General features: G+C 35.3%; 1 protein-coding gene across 1 annotated transcript in view; it reads left to right on the forward strand.

The window, feature by feature from the left end:
* Positions 1–22,671, forward strand: part of LOC150100586 (glycerol kinase 3-like) — a 473,098-nt gene that overhangs the window by 382,422 nt on the left and 68,005 nt on the right. Inside the window, exon 17 of the mRNA XM_090401838.1 lies at positions 12,160–12,297. Within this exon, the coding sequence (XP_090257964.1) occupies positions 12,160–12,297 (138 nt within the window). The remainder of the gene's footprint in view (positions 1–12,159; positions 12,298–22,671) is intronic.

Here is a 22,671-nt window from a genome sequence, read left to right on the forward strand (position 1 = left end):
CAGGTGAAGAAGTTTAAATACCTTGGGTCCATATTCACGAGTGATAGAAAGTGGAACGATGAGCTAGATACTCAGATTGGCTTCAGCAAGCGCAATATTGCTGGAGCTTGGCCGTTCGTAGTATTGAAGCGGGAGTTAAGCCAGAAGACAAAGCTGGCTGTCTTCAATACAGTCTATGTCCCCATCCTCACCTATGGTCATGAGAGTTGGTAATGACTGAAAGATTGCGGACACGAATCCAAGCAACTGGAATGAATATGGTTACATTAAACTTCCCAAAATACAGGAAACTCTAATACTATGAGATCCTAGTTTACATCCGAGACCACCAACAAGTGCTCCACCTTGTTAGGACTCTAGTCTTTCTTCCACATGTTTCACTTAGTTTTGTGTTGCCTTTGTGTGTGTGTGTGTGTGTGTGTGTGTGTGTATTTCAAGTCTCATATTGTAATCCCTGATGATGTCTTAGTGACTGAGATAAACTTTAGAAGAATTAAATAACACACTTAATCCTTCCTTATTGCTGTTTCACTCTATTAAGCCTCTAACATGTGGAATCTGTTACTTAGTTGTGGAAATAGCTAACAGACATCAGACTTGGCATAGCCAATATCCTTTCCCAGTCTTTGCTCCAAAAAGTGATCCATCTTCAGCCCACTAGATTACAGTTCCTCCAAAACACAGGTTAAAAAATTAAAAAGGCTACTTAAAAAAGTATTTTCCTGGCTACCTGATATCGCAACAAAAACTCAAACTCTTCGGTTCTCATCACCCCCTGCCTCTCCCAGATATAAGGTGTATTGAAAATCCACAAACCCAATTTTCCCCTTCCCTAAGACCTATAGTAGATGCCACTGATATGATTGGTGGTCCATCGACATATATACAAACTCTACCCATTTAAAAACCTCAACTGAAAATCTAACTTTAAATGATACAGATATATTGGTAAGCTTTCATGTCACTTCACTGTTAACTAATATTCCCTTGAATGACACCTTAACACTCTTAAAAAAACGTTTTTCCTTCTGATATCTTAGATCTCTTTTCCTTTGCCATCATTTCTGGTTAATTTTCTTGGAGGAATACAATTTGCAGACAGAGGAAACTGCCATGGATCCCCCCCCCCCTCCATTTGCTAATTATTACATGGAAAACTTTGAAAAACAAGCCATAGACTAATTCCCCTCCCCCTCCCCCCAACCTATCTAGCGTGTTCTCTATTTGGCTTCATGGCCTAGACACATTAGACTCCTTCCTCTGTACCTCAGTAGTCTACATCCAAAAATCATCCATCCAGTATTTCATCTCAGTCAGATGAAATCTTGGAGCCATCAGAATTAGTTTTCAATCCTTTCTTAGTGTTGTCACTGCTTCATTAAACCTCTACCTTGGTAACCAGTGGTATACCACAAGGAACAGTGCCTGGTTCATTGTTATTCAATCTGTACATTAATGATATTGTGAATGATTTGACATGTGTGACATACAGATATTATCTTTAATCATTAACAAAAAGATATTTGTTAATAATTAAAGATAAGCCAGGTAATCAGGAGTGCAGCTGGAATTATGGCCATGTAAAAATAGCTGTCAGTTCAATATTAATAAATGTAAGGTCATGAGTGGTCATGGTGTGATTAAATAACCAGTGTCATATATTGGTGGGATTTATGCTAGAAGAAACTGATCAGGCTAGGATCTTGGAGCTTTAGTAGACAGGAAGTTGAATTTCAAGGGTTATATATACAGTGGCGTAGCTAGAGGTTCTGCCGCCCGGAGCAGTCCCTGAGTTTGCCACCCTTCTCAATACACACCAAAAATACTACAAAAAAGTCAAAAAGATGTATAGCATTTCTGACAATCTGAGGCTTAGTCACCATTGGTCAGATTGGTGGACGTTTTTGCCGCAGCTCTCTGATCACCGTAAACTCCCAAACACACAGCAGTATGATAGGTTTGTTTAAATCTAGACTCTAGAGCAGGAGGTGAGCAACTTTTTTTAGTGTGCATGCCAAATCTTTGATGTAAAATTTTCTCACGTGCCAACCGAAATTTTGGGTAACATTATTATTATTTGGTGTCTTTTAAGTATTGGAAAGATCTTTTCAAATAATCAAAAATCACACTAGAGTGGTAAAATCAAAGAATATTGTTGGAGTGATTATTGTAAGTCATGTAAGATTGAATTAATGTAAAAATTAGTGACGGAAATTTTACTTAAAAGTTCTACCCTGTTGATAGTGTGAATATTTTTTATTTGCATTTAAGTGTAATTCTAGCTGCCATATAAAGTCGCACAATTTAAAGACTACATCCAATTTTCTCAATTTCAATCCAATCTCAATTTTTAACATCAGCAAGTGTAAACAATAATTCTGAATTTTTTATTTATTTTTTTTTATATAAAGATCGGTTAGACATAAGTTTATTCAAGTTTTTCCGATATATTGTAGTGCACAATCTCATAATTGTTTTACTTGACCAAAGCACAATAAAAGAAAAGGAAATTAAAGATATAATTTTATTACTTCTACGAGTAATACATAAAAATTACAGATAAATTGTTATTTTACCTACATAATATATTAAACAGAAATTAATCTTTACCATTTTTAGCAGAAAACATCAAATCAAAACTAGAGAAAAAAAAATAGTGGACATTTTATTTATTTAGCATTAATGAGACTTCTGCTGTTGCTGCATCATTAATGACAGATAATTTATATCAGATTTATATTTTGTAACCTGTACAGATATGCATGCGCTACTAATTTCATCTGTAAGGCTACTCCTGTTACGAGACTTAACAAAGTTCATCACTGAGAACAATGATCCACAAGAATATGTAGATGCAAAAATGGATAATAATGCTGTTGTGAGGTTTTTTAAACATACAAAAGTTTCAGGAATAGCATTCCAAGTTCTTAGTACCTCTTTTTTCCGCACTTCTCTCTGTTACTCCCATCTCTATTCGCTCCTTTTCAATATTTTCCAAGTCAACTCTGAGATCAACAAATTTCTGCCTCCAAATTGAGCTACTTTGAAAATCAATCAACTGCATTTCAAAATCATCCATATTTATCGATGAAAACATCTGCAAGTTTATTTGAAAAATTTCTTGTCCTGTAGTTTGTTCAAGTCATTTAAATGTTCGCAAAAATCTGCAAAAAACACCAGTTTACAAACCCATGCGATGTCGTACATTTCTTTATAACACATTTGTTGATTAGTCAAAAAAGAGATTTATCTCATCCAACAAATTTCAACAAATCATTTCTGAACAAGACCTTGACTAAGCCAATGAACATTGTTGTACATTATTAGTCCTTTGAACACTGAATCCACCTCATTCAATAGATTCTGAAATTGTCTTTTATTCAAAGCAGGTGCAGAAATGTAATTAACAATCTTGGTTACTGTTTGCATCACTTCTTGAAGTTCCTTTAGGCCTGTGTTTGCACATAAATTCTCCTCATGTAGGATGCAATGAAAACCTATCACTGGATGACCACCATATTTTACAAACAGATTTACAAATCCTGCTTCCTTACCAATCATCCTTGGCGCACCATCTGTTGTGATGGATACCACTTTTGAAATATCAATTTGCCGAATAGATAATTCGTTCATAACTGCTTTACATATTTCAACCGCACTGATACGCTCAGGTAGTGTTATAATCCTCTCTTCGCATACTTCGCATCCCTACAAAATCGAGCAAAGATTGCCAGCCTAGCTGATGATGTAATATCTGTGCTCTCATCAACACAAATAGAAAAGAACTTACATGAAGCCAAACTTTTGTTAATTGTTCTGCTGTATTCCTTTCCAACTTAAGTATCCTATCCTTAATTTTTTTCAACTCACAAACAATTCTTTAATGCACTGAATAATTTTTACCATTTCTGAAAGATTGTCAAAAAGAAAAGCAGCACATTCTAGCCATGCTTCTTTAATACACTCCCCATCACCGAGTGGTTTCCATGTTGGGCAATAACTTTTGAAACCGCAAAACTAGCAGCAACTAAGTTGGAACTAGGTCTACCTGAAATAAATTTCATCAACGTATCGGACTGTTTTTTTGTCTTGCTCAGTTCATGAGAAATTAATTCACTCTGTTCTTGCTCACTTCTATTACTTAATTTCTTATGATCAGTTTCAAAATGTCTCTTTTACAGAAGAAGTCTTACAAACAACTCATTCGGAACATAAAATGCATAATGCTTTATTATCTTTCTTAATCATGCCAAATTTTTCACTCTAGTATTCTTTAAATTGTCTAATATCCTTTTCATTTGAATATCTGTTTCTTTGCTGGTGGTTGTGACATTCCGCTCAATCTGTAAAGAGCAGTTAGCAAATAAACAAATATATACATACAGTAAAACCCCTTTTTTACACTTTTCAGGGGGGACTGATGGAAAAAAGTGCAAATAGCAGGAAATGTAAAAAAACATTAAAAAAAGGCTAAAAGATGACTTACTGCTAGTGTGAGTCTACATACTAGATTACAAAATTTAATAACTGAAAATAAATGAATTTACAATGTACTTACATTTATCTATTTTAAAAAATCTTTAATTGTTGATTGTTTTTGCTTTTCATTTTTTTTTTTTTTTTGACTTAGTGCCAGATTGCTTTGCTTTGAGTTCATTGCTTGACCTGTTTTTTTTTTTACTATCGTGTTCAAAGTGGACACGGAGAGTCCAAGATCTTATGCTAAATGCACACGTGTTCTGGCATGCCAATTTACATGTTGCAGAATTGCCTTCTTTTCTTCTAGCGAAATACATTTTCTGTCTTTTTTCTCCATGTTACTAACAGGGATAATCCACCACCGCAACTTTCACATGCTAAATTACATTGCAGAAATTCTGCAATATCAATTCGTACTGTGATTGAAAAATCACAGTATCGCTCATCACTACAGTACTGCTGCATGCGCGCAAGTCACCATGATGACGGAAACGAAACTACAGCCGAAAGCAACTCCACCTGAGAACAGAAATGCGCAGATTTCCGCTGAAATTGATTCGAAAATCGGTATTGCCACCGAGAAAAAAAACGCAAATCACGGGAAATAACTTCCACATCAAGTTGTTAATGGCGGGAAAACAATACGTTGTGAGAATAGGCTTTAAGACGGAACCAACAGAAAATGACGTAAATGGCAGGAAAATGTAAATTGCGGGAACGTAAAAATGGGGTTTTACTGTATGTGTGTGTGTGTGTGTGTGTGTGTGTGTGTGTGTGTGTGTGTGTGTGTGTGTGTGTGTGTGTGTGTGTAATTATTAAATAATTGCTTTCTTCATACAGCTTTTAACTTTAATGAAAATCGGATTATGGGGTTTAAAAATGTGGACAGAGATATGTAGACACTGACAAAAATTATAATTTGGACTCGGAAAATCTCATCATAATCACTCTCTGTATATACCAACCATGTTTAAGCAAACCAAAAATTAGTACAATTATAAGTCGACATACACACAACACACATGCAAATGAAAGAGAAGGGTACGCATGCAGTCTAATCACGTGCAGATAACCTCATAATCTTAGATATTGATAATGCATTTCACATAGCTTTAAAAATAACTTGCCGTATTTACTCGAATATAACTTGCCCTCGCATAAAACTCACATCCCTGATGTTACTTTACGAAAAAAAAAATCGAAAAATTTTGCATATACCCCGCACAGGGGGAAAAAAAAATTTAAACACGTTTCAGGGCAATAGTAACTCGCTTCCCGTGATAAACCACACGCCCTCCCCAGTAGCCAATAGTGACTGCAGACAGAAGTAAAAACAGGTCATTTTATTGTATCACTGAATAAGGTACAGAGACATTTGCAGTCTGTGTAATATATTTCTCAACAAATAGTGCAATTTGAGACAACTGGGATAAAAATGGCACTAACTAATGAATCACATGTTCCCTTCCCAGAAACTATGCTATTTAGACCCAAGCAAAACCATATGTTGTACCGGCAAACACAGTTCTAACTAAAAACTAGATGTGCGGGAGTCTGTCCCCCCAGCTCAAACCAAGGCAGCAATAAAAATAAACGGAAAGTGTTAAAATTCATAAACGTGTTAAAACTAAGAAATATATAGTGAATATTTTTATGTCAGATTCAGATCTTGAATTTGGTTGAAGGGAATTAGCATTTCAATTCAAAAATTGCCGGCTTGCTTTTATGTTTGACTCACGTTATCCTTTGTTAATACCGCACCAATTACATGCACGTCTTCATAGCTGCTCCATCTTTACTGGCCTAATATCATAGCATCTGTTCATTAGTCATTCGTGAAGGATTGTTTATTAAGTATCTCAAGTCTTGTAAATTACTGGTCATTTTTGTTTGATATAATGGGAAAGAAGATGGCACTATTTGGGTAGGATGCATACAAGGAAATAGCAATAGCAACCATGGTTCAAGATATGTGCGGCGATTTTGTGAAAAAAACTGAAAACTTCAGTTTCCAAAATTCCCACATATATCTTGCACCACGATTTTTAGCTTTAATATTGGGGGAAAAAAATGCGAGTTATATTCGAGTAAATATGACATGTTTATGGCAATGTAAAGGAAATTTGCTTTTATATCTAATATGTTAAACATATTAATTGATAATAAATACTTCAAATCCATATTTTAATAACTTACGATTTAATAAAATCCAAATCCACATATATATATATACCCACTTTAGAAAATGGATACGTTCTTTACGAAACACGAAAAGATATATCAAATGATGGTAAAGAAGTCACGTCATGTCTGGCTGCCTGGTGAATGATGCAACAACTGAACTGGACGAAACTTGTACATCAGTATATCGCGGAGATAGAGGACTTGTAAATAGGATCTTTGTTTCTTATTTTCTTGATACTTATTATTACTAAAACAGTTGATAGGGTTTGCTTCTTTATTGCATTTTTATTTGGTATAGCTGTACTTAATAAAATTGTATTATATTAAGTTAAACTATATAAGTCAGCGAAGATGTTTGAAATGCATTTATTTATTTATTAAGGTGAGCCCTGGATTGCTTGCCGGAAAAAGGTCGTTGGTGTGGCATGTTTGACATGCATGTCAAGGATTGCCCACTAACTAGACTCGGCAACCTTTTTGGATTGAAGAGCCATTTTTAAAATTATATCTGTTAAAAAAAATTTAGAGAGCCACATGCAGTGATGAGCAACCAATGGTCCGTGGGTTGCATGCGGTCCTCTCAAGTTTTTTGTGTGGTCCACGGTGTTCGTTTTGTACTGTAGAATTAGTATATTTTAATTAAAAATCTTATTTTATGAATGTTGATTTTTGCATTTGGATTTATTTGTGCAGGTTAAAAAATTAAAATATACCTAAATAATGGAAAATAAATTAATACTTTCTTATCAAAGAAAAAGAAAATATTCTTTATGCGGATCTAACCGAGTACTTGATTTACTGTTTAATTGCTCATCACTGCTTTAAATTTAGAAACTACATTGAAAAATATTATAATTAAATTATTTATTCAGGTTTTTTTTTTTTTTTACAGTAACACACGTTATCATACTTGTAAAACACAGGAGTGGCATGTCACACTAAATTATATGATATTTTTAAATATTAAATAATAAAACAAAGATTTGCTCCTCCTTACAAAAACATATGTATAAAATCCAATAACATGCCTATTTCTTTAATTTTTTTTATTTTTATTTTATTTAAAATATCTTCTTAGTGCGACTTTTGCTGTTGAACTTCTTGGGATAGTTTCTCAATATGCAGCGAATACACCGTAATATTCATTTTCAAACATGACATAAGACTAACATTGTTTAGTAGGTTTCTCAACTTGCTTTTAATAAAATTCATATTGGAAAATATTTGCTCACAGAAATATGTCGATCTGAAAATCGATAGAAGTGCAAATGCATATGTTTGAAATCACCGATGTAAGTGTCCGGTAAACAATTCCACGTGTCAAATACAATCTAATCTCGCTTTTTAAGATCTTCTATTTCGGACTATTTTTTTTGTATTGCAAGGGTAGATTTTTGTCTTTCCAATTCTGTCAGGTCAGCTTTAAGATTTCTAAATTTTGAATTCCACAAATCCTGGGTTTTCAGGTCCTCTAACTGAAGTTGAAATGCAGCCTCATCAATACCAGCAAAAGGTGAAAAATTTAATTCGGCAGGATTAATTTCAAGTGGGCGCAATAAAAATGACATAGTTGCCTTGTTCTTTCTAAATTCCTCAAATCTCCCATTAAATGCAGATCGCATATTTACCACAATTTCTTTGAAAAATGTTAAATTTATGGAATTATTATGAGCTTGTTATTGTTGATATTTCTTCAATGTAGGAAAATGTAATAATGTGCCTTTTTCTAAGTCTGTCACAAACAAATATAATTTTTGTTCAAACGAAATTACTTCTTCTAAAAGCAAAACTGCTGTATTTCCCTTTCCCTGTAGTTCCTTATTTAGAGCGTTTAAATGGGAAGTCATATCCACCATAAATTAAAATTTTTGTAAAATGTAAATAGAATAAAGAAGGATTATCGCCTATGATTTCAAATTCAAACGTGAAAGTATTAAATTTTTCAGCATCACATGTACTATTTTCAGTTGTAAAATATCCTTGACTTAATGTAAAATGTCCTTAATTTATTGCAAATGCTAAATTTAGGGTTTTTAGTTTCTAATTTAATAAATAACATTAATTTTTGCATTATTCAAAAATAGATTGTTTAGTAACGAAAAGAGCCGCAATTATTCATTCAAAGAGCCACAGGTTGCCGACCCCTACTCTAGACTAACCATGCATAAAGAATACAATAAATATGTTTTCAACAGTTTCAATAACGTCCCAAATGATATAAATGTGTAACAGATTAAAAAAAAAAACAACTAATGATGAATCAGGAATTTTAGCATTTTGGAATCGTGCTTGTTAATTTTTATACATGCATCAAAAGGGTTAAGCAAAAAATCTATAATAGGGAACCACAGAAATATTATTACCAGGATCCTAAAACCCTGTCGATGGCCTTAGTTATATGCAAAATTAGAAGGGGAAAAAAAAAACAATACATTTTCACAAATGTGTACTGACTGTGCAGTGCCTGCTGCTGAGATGCAGCCATAAGCAATAACCAATAAAGCAATTGCTTTACCATGTGTTTTATTGTTTTATTTTTAAGAATTTGAATTATAGTATAGGGAAATGTAACGGTTTGTTATATTTATATTTTGTATATTTTAGTTGTAAGTATAGTTGTTAAAAACTAATTATTAATTAAATAATAAAAATTACTAATTTCACATAAACAAAAGAATCATCGACAAATAAAATTGTGTCAAATAAAAGACCCTTTTGTAGATTGCAGACACAGCAAACAGGAGAAAGAGGGATTATATGATTGAGACTTATAAAATTCCAAAAGAGTCATACAGAATTTGAGTAGAATGAATGTTTAATTTTATGGAGGGGTGGGGAAAGGACGAGGGCTTCTTTGGAAGTCGAGAACGAATGCTGTCAATAAGGGGGCGAGCTGGGTTTTATTATATTTATTATTACCCCAAGACCTCATGGAGTCAAAGAATCATCTAGGAGGTCCTTTTATCATACCATGTCTTAAACACGCTCAAACTTCTTGCAGAACACCACACTCTCAGGCAAGGCATTCCAATCATTCACAACTCTGCACGAAAAAAACCTGCCTCTCACTCCCCTACTCACACCCTCTTTATAAAGTTTCCAGGGATGACCCCCTGTCTTCCACTATTGTCTATAGAACTTCACCAGCATTAATACTATAACAACCCCTTACCAACTTGTAGTCTCTATCATATCTCCCCCTCTTCCTACTGTCCACCAGACTCTGCAAATCACATCTTATCAATCTTTCCTCATCCTCATATTCCAGAGGTCAGAAACTACCTTAGTCAGTTGGACGCTTTCCAACATCTCTTCATCCTTCTGAAAACCAGGTGACCAAATCTGGTCAACAATAGTCCATGTGTGGCCTAATCAAAGCCTTATACACCGGAACAAGAATTTCCTACTTCTACATGACAGTGTCCTCCGCATCATTCCCAGAAGCTTTCGTGTTGTCTCCACAATTTTAGTTATGTGCCCCCTAAATTTCAGATCCTTATCTGCTATCACCCCCAGATCTCTTATTTCTTCCAGGTCCAACAATATATCCTCACCAAGCATAAATTCTGTATCCCATCTTTGGTTTCCAAATTTTAAAACCTTACATTTTGAACCATTGAACTCATATCCCCATTTCCGTGCCTAATCACTCAATTTATTCAAGTCTTCTTGTAAGGCCACAACATCTTCACTACACTTCATGGTTCGTCCCAACTTTGCATCATCTGCAAACAACTGAATATCTCCATCCAAATCCTCACCTATATCATTAATATACAAGTTAAACAGTAATGGCCCTAAAACAGACTCCTGAGGCACTCCACTAGTGACTTTTCTTTTCCTGGATATCACTCCCCCATACACAACTTGTTGATACCTATCAGTCAGCCAATCTCCAATCCAATACACTAATCTAATATACAACCCCATCTGCTTTAGTTTCACTATCAATTTATCATGAGGTACTCTATCAAAAACCTTTGCAAAATATAAGTATATTACTGTTTATCCTTCTTCTCCCTGTCCAAGGAAGAAGTAGATTACTAAAACATGACCTCCCTTTAGCAAATCCATGCTGTCCATTAAAGATAATACCATTGTTGTCAACCGAACTCTGGATCCTAGTTCTCACAAGCTTCTCCAACAACTTAACCACAACGTCTGACACACAGATAGGCCTATAATTTGAGGCTTGAGTTCGGTCACCTCCTTTATGAAGTGGCACAATCTTGCCCTCCTTCCACTCCTTAGGAACTCGACCGCGTGCAAGACTCATATTAAAAAATATGTCAAGGCAGGTGTCAACTCTCTGGCACATTCCTTCAGAATACATGGTGATATATTATATATTATCAAGTCCCACAGCCTTATTAACATCTAGTTTACTCAACTCCCCATACATCACTTGCTCACTTGCAGTCAGTCTCTTCTCCCCATCATCAACTGGTCTCAATTTCTCCATGAAGTCACATTCACAAGATTGAAAGACCTTTATGAACTGCTCATTAAGTATGTCCACCACACATTCTGCAACAGCTGTCTTTATACCATTTTCTCCAATCAATGTCATCCTTCCATAATCATTCTTTCTTTTTCTGGCTACATATCGAAAGAACTCCCTAGGATTCTTTTTGGCTTCATTAGCTAACTGCTGTTCATACTTCTCTTTAGCTACTCTCACCAGCCAAGTCACTCTCCTTGCCTGGCCTTTGTAGACCTCATGAAATTGGTTATTTCCACTTCTCTTATGCTGCCTCCACAATGCCCTTTTTCTCTGTATCGCATGCTTGATCTCTTTATTCATCCATCTCACACCTACCTTAGTTTATCTTCTCACCCTTGGAATACATTTAGACATTGCATCTACTAGATGGTTTTTGAAAATCCCCCAAGCTGCATTGATCTCTTTTCCAGCTAACTCCTCATTCCATACTACACCCGCATGCTGTCTTCTGAGCTCTTCATAATCACCCCCCCCCTTGTAGTTCTGCATATACCCTTTTCTCGCAGAGGTCCTCACACTGCTGGCATTTTTCTCTCATAGAGTGGCATGCAGTTGGAATGGATTGCCATTGGGTGTGTAAGTGAATGTATTCAAAAACAGGTATGACAGCTGGTGCATGTACATGGCCTCCCTCGATGAGGGTCCGTGAGTCATTGAAGGTCACTCTTAATAATAATAATAAAATTAATGCATTTTTTGCAGTTGCCACCATTGTAAATCAGGTAGTAAGCATCAGTTTTGGCTTTTGGCCCCTGATCTTTGTCAGTTGGCATTCAACCTTTTATTGGAAATCTATGCATTTGATTATTCTAGTCTTCTAGTCTACTCCTTAAGTTTTTAGATGCCATGTAACTTGTTATACAGTAGGATAATAAAAAAATATAATAAAAAATAGAAGTAATAAAATCCTCTTATTATTATTAATTAAAGTGCATCCCTTTTATGATTTTTTTTTGTTCATATTTGTTAATTCAATTATTATTGTCTTCAAGTTCGTCCATCTATGCCCGAGACAACAGCATTAGGTGCAGCAATGGCAGCTGGATCAGCTTTAGGAATTTGGAGTCTTTCACCTCAAGATCTCACTTCTATTACTACAGATAACTTTTTTCCCTCCATATCTAAAAGAGGTACTTATTTTGTTTGTATATACTATTAAATTATGTTTATGACTATAATGCCATACATTCTTCAAGCATTCTGTTTGAAAGCCTGGTTTACAAAATCGCCGAATCATACAAGGTTACGATCAGTCATTATCATAATGAGTTATCACAACTTTGTATGAGGAATGTGAAATGTAACATTTCCTGTGGCATAAATGAAATCTTAGTAAGTGTAGCTACAATGATAAAATGTAAAATTACACTACTACTATCTTAAGGTATTCAGTTTATCCATTGAAACTGAGATATTTCAATAAAAATTCAATTCAATTATAAAGAAAGGGTGCCTATGAACTAAAAAATGTCATACCCCTTTATGTCTTTGCTAAAGTGTTGTAAAAATTAATGGATCTGCCAATATTTATTATGAAAAATAAGTTAATTATCCCCGAGCAATACAGATTTCTTTCCTGAGAAATCTATATAGACAGCAGCAACAGAGACAGCTTAACTACCAAGGTGGCCTGAAAAGTTCTCGGCCTAACTATGAAAAAACGAATTTATAATTTCAAAATTATCTTAATTTTTCAACATAATCTCCCTTAAGACTAATTATTCACTGGAATAAATAAAAATATTTATTCCAGTGATGCTCCAGCGCCATTATCCCATCCCTGTAGTAGTTCTCAGTAAGATACCCCCTCTACAACTGCAATCACCTCTTGATTCAAAGAAAAACACTGACCAGCAAGGAAGGGTTTTAGTTTTGGGAAGAGATAGAAGTCAGAGGGAGCCAAATCTGGGAAATAGGGTGGATGTTCCAACAATTCATAGTGCAGATCCCTTAATTTTTCCATTGTCAAAACACCTATGTCAGCAGGTGCATTGTCCTGATGAAAGATGATTTTTTTCTTCTGCACACCAGGTCTTTTCTCATGAATTTTTTTGTCTAGTCTGGTTAAAAGATTGGAATAATATTCCCTAGTTATTGTTTTACCCTTTTCAAGATAATTAATAAACAAAATGCCTTTGATTTTAAGAGTAACCTATGGCATAGTAATTAAATAATAAAGAAATATGTAAAAACCACAGTGATATCTTTAATTAGTAAAAAGACAAATATTTCGTACTAAAATTAATAGTACATCTTCAATGTCTGTTACAGTAATAGGAATGGGATACAAGCCAAGCGTTCGGTGGATCACCTATTAAAATACAATTGTTACTGCGTGCTAGGAAATAATGGAAAATAACAAATTTAATCTATTAAGATAAATGTTTTTTTACATAAGATAAAAGTCTCCCAGATCTTTGAGAGAGAAAGACAGTCATTTCTATTTAAATTCAGTCGGTGTAAGATAGTTTCACAACTTTCTTTGAATAAGCGTTCATATTTGAATCTGCATCTATGGAGGAGAACAGCTTTATCCCACTGGACACTATGAGTAGAGTCAATGCTGTGCTGCGCCAGACCAGATTTCAGAGGTTTGTTATAATCGTTATAATATTGATGTTCTTTTATTCTTTTTCCAAAGAACGCCCAGTTTGTCTAAAATAATAGACATTGCATTCGCAAGGTATTTAGTAAACACTAGCCAAAGATAGAGAAGACAGTTTATCCTTTGTAGAAGGTAGTAAAGAAGAAATTTTGTTGATAGGATTGTGCTAGGAAATAATAGAAAATAACAAATTTAATCTATTAAGATAAATGGTTTTTTACATAGGATAAATGTCTCCTAGATCTTTGAGAGAGAAAGACAGTCATTTCTATTTAAATTCGGTCAGTGTCAGATAGTCTCACAACTTTCTTTGAATAAGCGTTCATATTTGAATCTGCATCTGTGGAGGAGAACAGCTTTATCCCACTGGACACTATGAGTAGAGTCAATGCTGTGCTGCGCCAGACCAGATTTCAGAGGTTTGTTATAATCAATATAATATTGATGTTCTTTTATTCTTTTTTCCAAAGAACGGCCAGTTTGTCTAAAATAAGATACATCGCATTCGCAAGATATTTGGTAAACGCCAGCCAAAGATAGAGAAGACAGTTTATTCTTTGTAGAAGGTAGTAAAGAAGAAATTTTGTTGATAGGAATATATGTTGGAATCAATTGATACTTTTTCAGAATTCTACCTATAGGAATTCTGCAGACTGTTGAAGAAACTGTAGGTATTGGAACATAAGAGTCAAGTATCTGTTGGATTTGAATGGAGTTGTAATCATTTGATTCCATTAACGTTTTAATGATGGAAAGTTCTTCTTGTAAGATTATTGGGGAAGAGCAAACTTTATGTGCTCTATGAATTAGAGATTTAAGAATGCCAAATTTTTGAGATGTGTGGTGCGCAGACTTTTTGTGAATGTATCTGCCAGTAAATGTGGGTTTTCGAAAGATGCTTGTAGATAAGGTACCAGAAGATGCTTTAGTAAGGAGGATGTCCAAAAATGGTAAAGTACCAGAGTTTTCTTTTTCCATAGTGAATTGGATGCATGGGTGAAGGTTATTTATCCGTTGTGGAAAAGTGGAAATTTCTTCAGTGTGTGGCCAAATAGCAAAAACATCAATGACGTAATGGTACCAAAGAGATGGTTGAGGATGAATGGATGAGAACATAGTATCTTCGAATTGTTTCAAATAGTAGTTTGCCAAAGGTGGAGACAGAGGGCTACCCATGGCAGTACCTTCAATTTGTTTGTTTTGTTTTTTTCCAACTGAAATAACCTGAGTGGATGACATTCGAATATCCTTGCAATATCTGGAGGGTAATCTTCATATAAAGAATTGACTGTGTCGGTTAATGGGATATTGGTGAACAGAGAAATGATGTCAAAACTGACTAACATTTCAGAATCTGTAATTTTAATATCCTTGATTTTTTCAAGAAAATCTGTTGAGTTTTTTATATAGGATCTGGAATTACCAGTGAAAGCACTTAAAGGACGTGATCATACTTTTGCAATCCGATAAGTTGGAGAATCAATACAATTCACGATAGGTCGTATAGGACAGCCTTCTTTATGGATTTTTGGGAGTCCATATAGACGAGGAGTTCTTCCAAAGTAGGTGCGTATTTTATCAACGTAGTTAGGATCCCAACTGATCTTTCCATCATTAAAACGTTAATGGAATCAAGTTTCTTCAACAGTCCGCAGAGTTCCTATTCCGTACATTCCAGAAATCTCAGAACCTATAGGCAGAATTCTGAAAAAAGTATCAATTGATTCCAAGATATATTCCTATCAGCAAAATTTCTTCTTTACTACCTTCTATAAAGGATAAACTGTTACCAAATACCTTGCGAATGCAATGTCTCTTATTTTAGACAAACTGGCCGTTCTTTGGAATAAAATAAAAGAACATCAATATTATATTGATTATAACAAACCTCTGAAATCTGGTCTGGCGCAGCACAGCATTGACTCTACTCATAGTGTCCAGTGGGATAAAGCTGTTCTCCTCCATAGATGCAGATTCAAATATGAACGCTTATTCAAAGAAAGTTGTGAAACTATCTGACACTGACCGAATTTAAATAGAAATGACTGTCTTTCTCTCTCAAAGATCTAGGAGACATTTATCCTATGTAAAAAACCATTTATCTTAATAGATTAAATTTGTTATTTTCTATTATTTCCTAGCACGTGGTAACAATTATATTTTAATAGGTGATCCACCGAACGTTTTGCTTGTATTCCATTCCTATTACTGTAACAGACACTGAAGATGTACTATTAATTTTAGTACGAAATATTTGTCTTTTTACTAATTAAAGATATCACTGTGGTTTTTATGTGTTTCTTTATTATTTAAAATGCCTTTAGCATCCCAAAACACCGATGCCATGACCTTCTCTTCTTTGGCACTGAACAACCGACTTCTGTCCGCTGTTTTGACTGCTGTTTGGATTCTGGTGTTTAATGGTGAATCCAAGTCTCATCCATAGTAATCAATGGACAACAAAATCAGTTTTATTCTTGTTAAAACACTCCAAGCACTGTTCAGAGATTTTCATGCGAGTGCATTTTTGATCTGCGTGGCACCCATCTTATGCAAAGCTTTTTCATTTGCAATTCTTCACGCAAAATGTATCCTACACATTCTTTTGAAATGTCTATAGTCTCAGCAATTTCACACACTTTGACTCGCCGGTCATCCAATACCATAACATGCACTGATCAATGATTTCTAGTGTTGTTACACATTTTGGACATCCTTCACGTGGATCATCTTCAAGGCTGGTACAGCCACGTTTGAACTTAGCATCCCATTTCTTAATTGTCGAAAACGAAGGAGAAGAGTGCCGATAAACTTTTATGAACTTCGAATAAATTTCTTTTGGCACATTAAACCTTCTTTTACAAAGAATTTTATAACTGCATGATACTCAATTTTTATCCATTTCAAGGAATACAGACAACACTTTTGCTTCAAACAGCTGTATAAAACAAACTACTTGATAGAATGAGTTGCAATTTCACATGGTTGCTTATGACAGATGTTTTCTTCTTCTTTGGTGCATCAATCCGAAGACTGGCAATTATAGCAGCACATCACAACATCCTGTCTTGTGACCACCTTTTTATCTCTTCATAACTCTTAGCACCAGTTAGCATCATTATGTTATTCATATATGAAATTCTTGGTCTGCATCGTGGCCTCTTTCCTTCTACAGTCCTCTCCATTATTTCTATAATCAGTCCCCCATGCCTCGAATGGTGTCCAATTAGGCTTTTTCTTCTCTTATTGATGTGTTTCATCAATGATCGCTCTTCATGAACTATATTTAAAACTTCTTCATTACTTTTCCTTTCTGTCCAACTAATTTTTATCATCTTTCTCCAGCACCAAAGTTCAAATGCCTCCAACTTTTTCGTGTCTTGTTTTGTTAGAGTCCAGGCCTCACAACCATATAATGCAATGCTCTATGTATGTTTTCACTAGTCTTTTTTTGAGCTGGATGCTAAGTCCTTTACTGGTAAAAATGTTTCTTCTATTATAGAATGCTTTTTTGGCTAGGATTATTCGTACTTTAATATCTGATTCGTTTCTTCCATCTTCTGTGATAAGACTTACAAGATATTTAAAAGAGGATACCTGTTGTATTAGGTTATTATTTATTTCCAGGTTTATTTTCATTGGATTTGCTTTACTTGTAATTAATAATTTTGTTTTCTTATAATTAATTTTTAGGCTGTACTGTGTGAGGATTTCTTCCATCTTTGTTTTAAAGTGGCTTTCAGTTTGTTTTCGTTATCAGCTATTACTGCTATATCATCCATGAACTGGCATTAGGTTCTTTCAATTTATTTATTGCATCTTCAATGTACAGATTAAACAATATGGGTGAAAGAGAGCACCCCTGTCTTACACCTCTACATATTTTTGCTATTGCAGTTTTTGTTTAATACTGGCTGCTGCTATTAGGGCTTCTTGATGCTTGTAAAGATTAAATATGAGCCTTCTATCTCTCCAATCTACCTTTATTGTTTTTAGGAGGTGAAACATTTGATTCCAGTCAATACTATCAAAGGCTTTCTCCAAGTCAAAAAAGACTATCAGAGTATTTTGATTCTTCTCCAATCTTCTTTCAATAATTTCAATAACTGTTCTTAGAGCTAGGATTGCTTCTCTTGTCCCCTGCTGTTTCCTGAATCCAAACTGGTTATTTCCAAACATATTCTTCAACCTTCTTTGTTAGTCTTTTTTGTATAAGTTTGAGTAGTATTTTCACACGGGAGTTTTATCAACCTATATTGCACATAGAAAGCAAAACATGAAAGCCTGCTGGTTGTATTCCATAGAAAACGTTGAAACATGTGGTTTAACAAATTTAGCAGAGAGCAAGAGGGAATGATTCCATGAAAATATTTGTAGAAAATACACAGTACTACTCAAAAATTATACAAAATACTTAGAAAAAAAAAATCTTGCCGATAGTGTTGCCATCTATGGTCGGAGCCAAGAACTTTTCAAACCACCCTCGTATATACCAAGATCTCTTCAAAACATTTGAATACATAAACCATGCGACTTTTTTAGAGAGATTAAATACTTTGACTTATGAACAGTTGCCTCAAGCACTCAAACAAAAACAAAAACACACACAAAAAAAAAAAACAGTACTGCAGTGCTTATTATTTCTAGGCCTTTTCATTTCGCTATATAATCCTTATTCAGTGTCCGGGGATGAACACATCGTCTCTGCAGTGAGAATGAGATATTATCCTGTGTAAAATTTTCCCTGTATGTATATACAGCAATCCCTCGATTAATGCATCTCCAATTAGTGCATCATTTTTTTTTCTATACACAAATACAATTAATGCGCCTCTAAAATTTGATTAGTGTGCCTATATACATCTTAGAAATAAATGTTACAAATTTTTAAAAATTTCTATCTATTTTTTTTTTATAACTAACTATTTTAAAAAATCACTCACCAGGGTGAAATAATTTAATTACCGATTTAAAACATTTTACAAAGTTATTTTTTAATGGCATACAGTGCTACACTATTTTCATGTACACTATGTTCCAAATTTACTGCCAAATATATCGCTACTAATTACATAGCATTTTGCTGATCATATCTTGTGCCTCCTTTGCATCTTTAGTTTAATCCTTTATTGTCCAACCAAGTGCAAGCAAATGAAGTTTGTGACTGAAGTGTCTTCAGGAATGAGGCAACTTGTGGTAAAGGTGGACCAAGCTCCCATTACACCTTATCTTAGTATCTCCCATAATGCAAAGCCTATATAAAGTTCGAATTACAGGTGAAGCTGCAAGTGCAGATAAAGAGGTAGCTGCAAATTATCCAGAGATTTTAAAGAAAATTGTGAAGAAGGAGGGGGTGGGGCTATTGAGACCAACAAATATTTAATGTCAATGAAACCCACTTTTCTTGGAAGCAAATGCCTTCCAAGAGTTTTCTGGCCAAATCAGAATGACTCTTCTAGGTGGCGATGTGGAAGGTGATCTAAAGCTAAAACCCATGGTAGATTATAGGGCTCAAAATCTTAGGGCTTTTCAAATGAAATGGATAATGTTTTTGAGGAAATTGTCAACACATGCATGAACTGAATTTTGATTCGATTGACAATGATAATAGAGAAATATGATGATAGAGAAAGAGTTATGTCCATACAAAGTAGAGATGCAAGACGGAAATAGTGACAGTGATTTTGAAGCAGTATGGTGTGAGATAGAGGTGAATGGAATCAAATACTTGGTGGGATGTTGTTATAGACCTGGTAATGTGGATGGTGGTGATAGTGAAATGTATAGTCAAATAAGCCAAGCAAATAAGAAAAGGGTGATCATTATGGGGGATTTTAATTATGGCAATATAGACTGGAATGATGAGATAGCAACTGGAAGTAAAGAAAATGAGTTTCTTGAGTTTTTGAGGGATAACTACCTCAGACAGTATGTAACAGAGGGCACACGGGGATTAAGGATCTTGGATTTGGTCATCTCATCAGAGGATGCAATTATAAATGAAGTGTCAAATCATCCACCAATTGGTGAGAGTGACCATGAGGTGATTACCTGGGTTGTTGCCAGCAGTTCGAGGAGCCCTTTGAGAAAAGGGTATATGTGGAACTACAAGGGAAGGGGGGGGGAGTGATTATGAGGAGCTCAGGAGACAGCTAGTGGGTGTAGCATGGAATGAGGAGTTAGCTTGTTATATCTTTGTTTTATATTGTGGCGTGTGTGCTGTCTATGTGTTATATCTCTAACTGTCTTTACTTTAGCCTTACAGTTAACATTGATTTTTGTATCACTTAATATCAGATATGCGTTTGCCGACGAATTTGTATTGATTAAAGACTGTGCCAGCCGGCAACTAAATTCTGATATGTCATCCAAGAATACTTAAAAAATTGTAGGGATCAAGAAGTAAGCAGTCGTGGTCCCAATTCTTCTATCACTAATGGTTTCCCCTTAAATGCTGGGTACGAAATTTTCCAAACGGTAGCTCATATCCGCAGAAAGGATGACAAACTCATTTGATTATATTTTAAGAAACACATTTATTATTGCACAAAGACAAGTATACATGTTAATCAAATCCTTAATCTTAAAAGAGTCTGGGTTTCCTTTACTTAATTAATCACAAACAAAACTTCAATACTATAGTCCCTTACTTGACATAAATTCCTCACTTCTAAATGCACATCTATTCTCAGACTCTTATAACTAAGTTACCTAATATTATCACACATGTAATATTTCATATATACACAAGACAACTCATTACTTCTGACATGAATTTCTCTAGGATAATACTTCTTAATCCTACTTAATCCCCCTCCAAAATTTCAGTTAACAATTAGTTACGTTCTGACCATATAACATTACTGTTCTTAAATCACACAAACAGTTCGGACCTCGGCCTCCTGTTCAGCTGGAGCCTAATATGCTTCCTTCTCAACTGTAGACAAAAGTGTCCAAATCGCAGACGGTTCCTATAACACTACACAGAAATAGCATGCTTCCTTAACTTCTGTTTCCCTACTCTTCGGTTACTTTAATTCAACATTTAACATAAGAAAATCTTCCGCTTACCGTTCTTGCCTTGAACTGGATACTTTGGTCGGCTTACTGTACCTTCACTGATGGCGGTCTTGCTATTCTTTTGTTTCCATACGAACCGAAAAAAAAACACTCATACACAGATTTGAACACTGACGTTGATTTCATCAGTGGCTCTTTCTTCTTATGGATCTGAATACATTGTAGTTGCAGCCTTGGCCCACGTAGCACACATAGCAAGGGGGGGATTCTTGCTACACGTCGCGGCAAGCTCTACACATCTCTCCGACAGGACTAGGTGCCGCCGAAACCCGGAGACAAGAGATAAGAGAGCGATTTGAATTCCCGCCGAAACCTTTATACTCCAAAACAGCTCCCTCACGCAGTGGTGTCGTCACGCATACGGCAGCTGCTGATTGGACGCCGTGGCTACGAACTGCTTTTACATGGCTTAAAGTTTGCTCTAGCTTATACATATTTATTTGGCAATTTATACATGATTTTATATTTTAATTCATTTACAACTATTCTCTATTAAACGCATGGGTTATTTTAACACTGTTCAGAGCTTACACACTTGGGTATTTACATGCTCTCGGGACATTAGTCAGTACATTTCCCATCGAGAGGCATAAGCATGTCCTTATACTCTCCATATGAGTAACTTAGTGTTGGATGGGAAAAAGGGATGACTCATCATTTTTTTCCGACACAACAAAGGCCAGGCCCCCCCTTTAATTAGAATTTTTTCTTAACAGAGTTAATACAAAATTTCTTTGCTCCCTCTCCCTTTGTTTCCCTTTTTTTTTTCTTATTAGAGGTCCCTCCCAAAGGAATCTTTTCTCTCAGTTCTCCACGGTGGGATAATGTTTCTCTACCTTCCAGACTATTTTCTGGTGATGGCATGACATCTGAATGGGTCCCTTCTGTATGTATAGGTCGCTCACTTTGACGTGTGTTCTGACTTTCAATTATGCTTTCTGATTCTACTCCTTTGCTTACAAGTTCTTGATCGTTCTTTGAATCATTCTTTCCTCCACAGAACAGCACAGTTGCTTTGGGATAGTTACAGGAAAAACCATGTTTCTTCAGGAAATCCTCGCCTAGGATCATTTCTATGTGTGGGCACGCGTTTCTGGACGGTACGAGGAAATTATGCCATGCATGTAGGCCTAGTCCTACCAATTCTATCCTTAATCTTACCCGTTTTGGGGCATAAATCACAGAGGGTGATATTTCTAATAGTCTAATTGGCTTCCTCAATCTCTTAATTCTCATTTTTATGAACGTACTCAGTTCCCTGATGCAGTTTTCAGATATAGTGGAAACCTGGGAGCCTGTGTCTAAGAGTGTGTCTAAATCCTTCTTGCCCACTCTCGTTGTTATCTTCATACCTGTGAGGGTTTTCCTTTCCCTTTTTAAACTGTTTGGCATAGACGTAAGATGTGGCTTCAGGTTGGTGCCTAAACCTTGAGGATCCCAGTGCGGTAAAACAGTCGCGGGCAAGGTGTCCTAGTTTGTTACAACGATAACATGTAGGGATTTCATGTCGGAAATCTAGTCTAATCTCTCCGTCTACAGACAAAGGAGGACTCGAGCTACATTGGGTAGACAATTTTGCTATCCTGTCCATTAGGGACTATAATTTGTCAAGTACTGGCTGTTGTAACTTATTTACCTCTTGTCTTATTAGATCAGTTACCCTCTCCTCCGGAATCACTTGAGAACTCTTGCTGTTAGTATTATTTTCCGTTAACTGTCTTGCTATCAAATCAAGTCGTTCCATTAGTGGTTGTTGAAATTTCTCAACCTCTATTTTAATTAAGGAGCGGGCTTCATTGAGGTTACATGTTTCACTATC

Source organism: Typopeltis vanoorti, chromosome 12 (assembly GCF_054136105.1).
Source record: "Typopeltis vanoorti isolate ZY-2024b chromosome 12, IOZ_Tvanoo_1.0, whole genome shotgun sequence".
In the NCBI taxonomy this organism is placed as follows: Eukaryota; Metazoa; Arthropoda; class Arachnida; order Uropygi; family Thelyphonidae; genus Typopeltis; species Typopeltis vanoorti.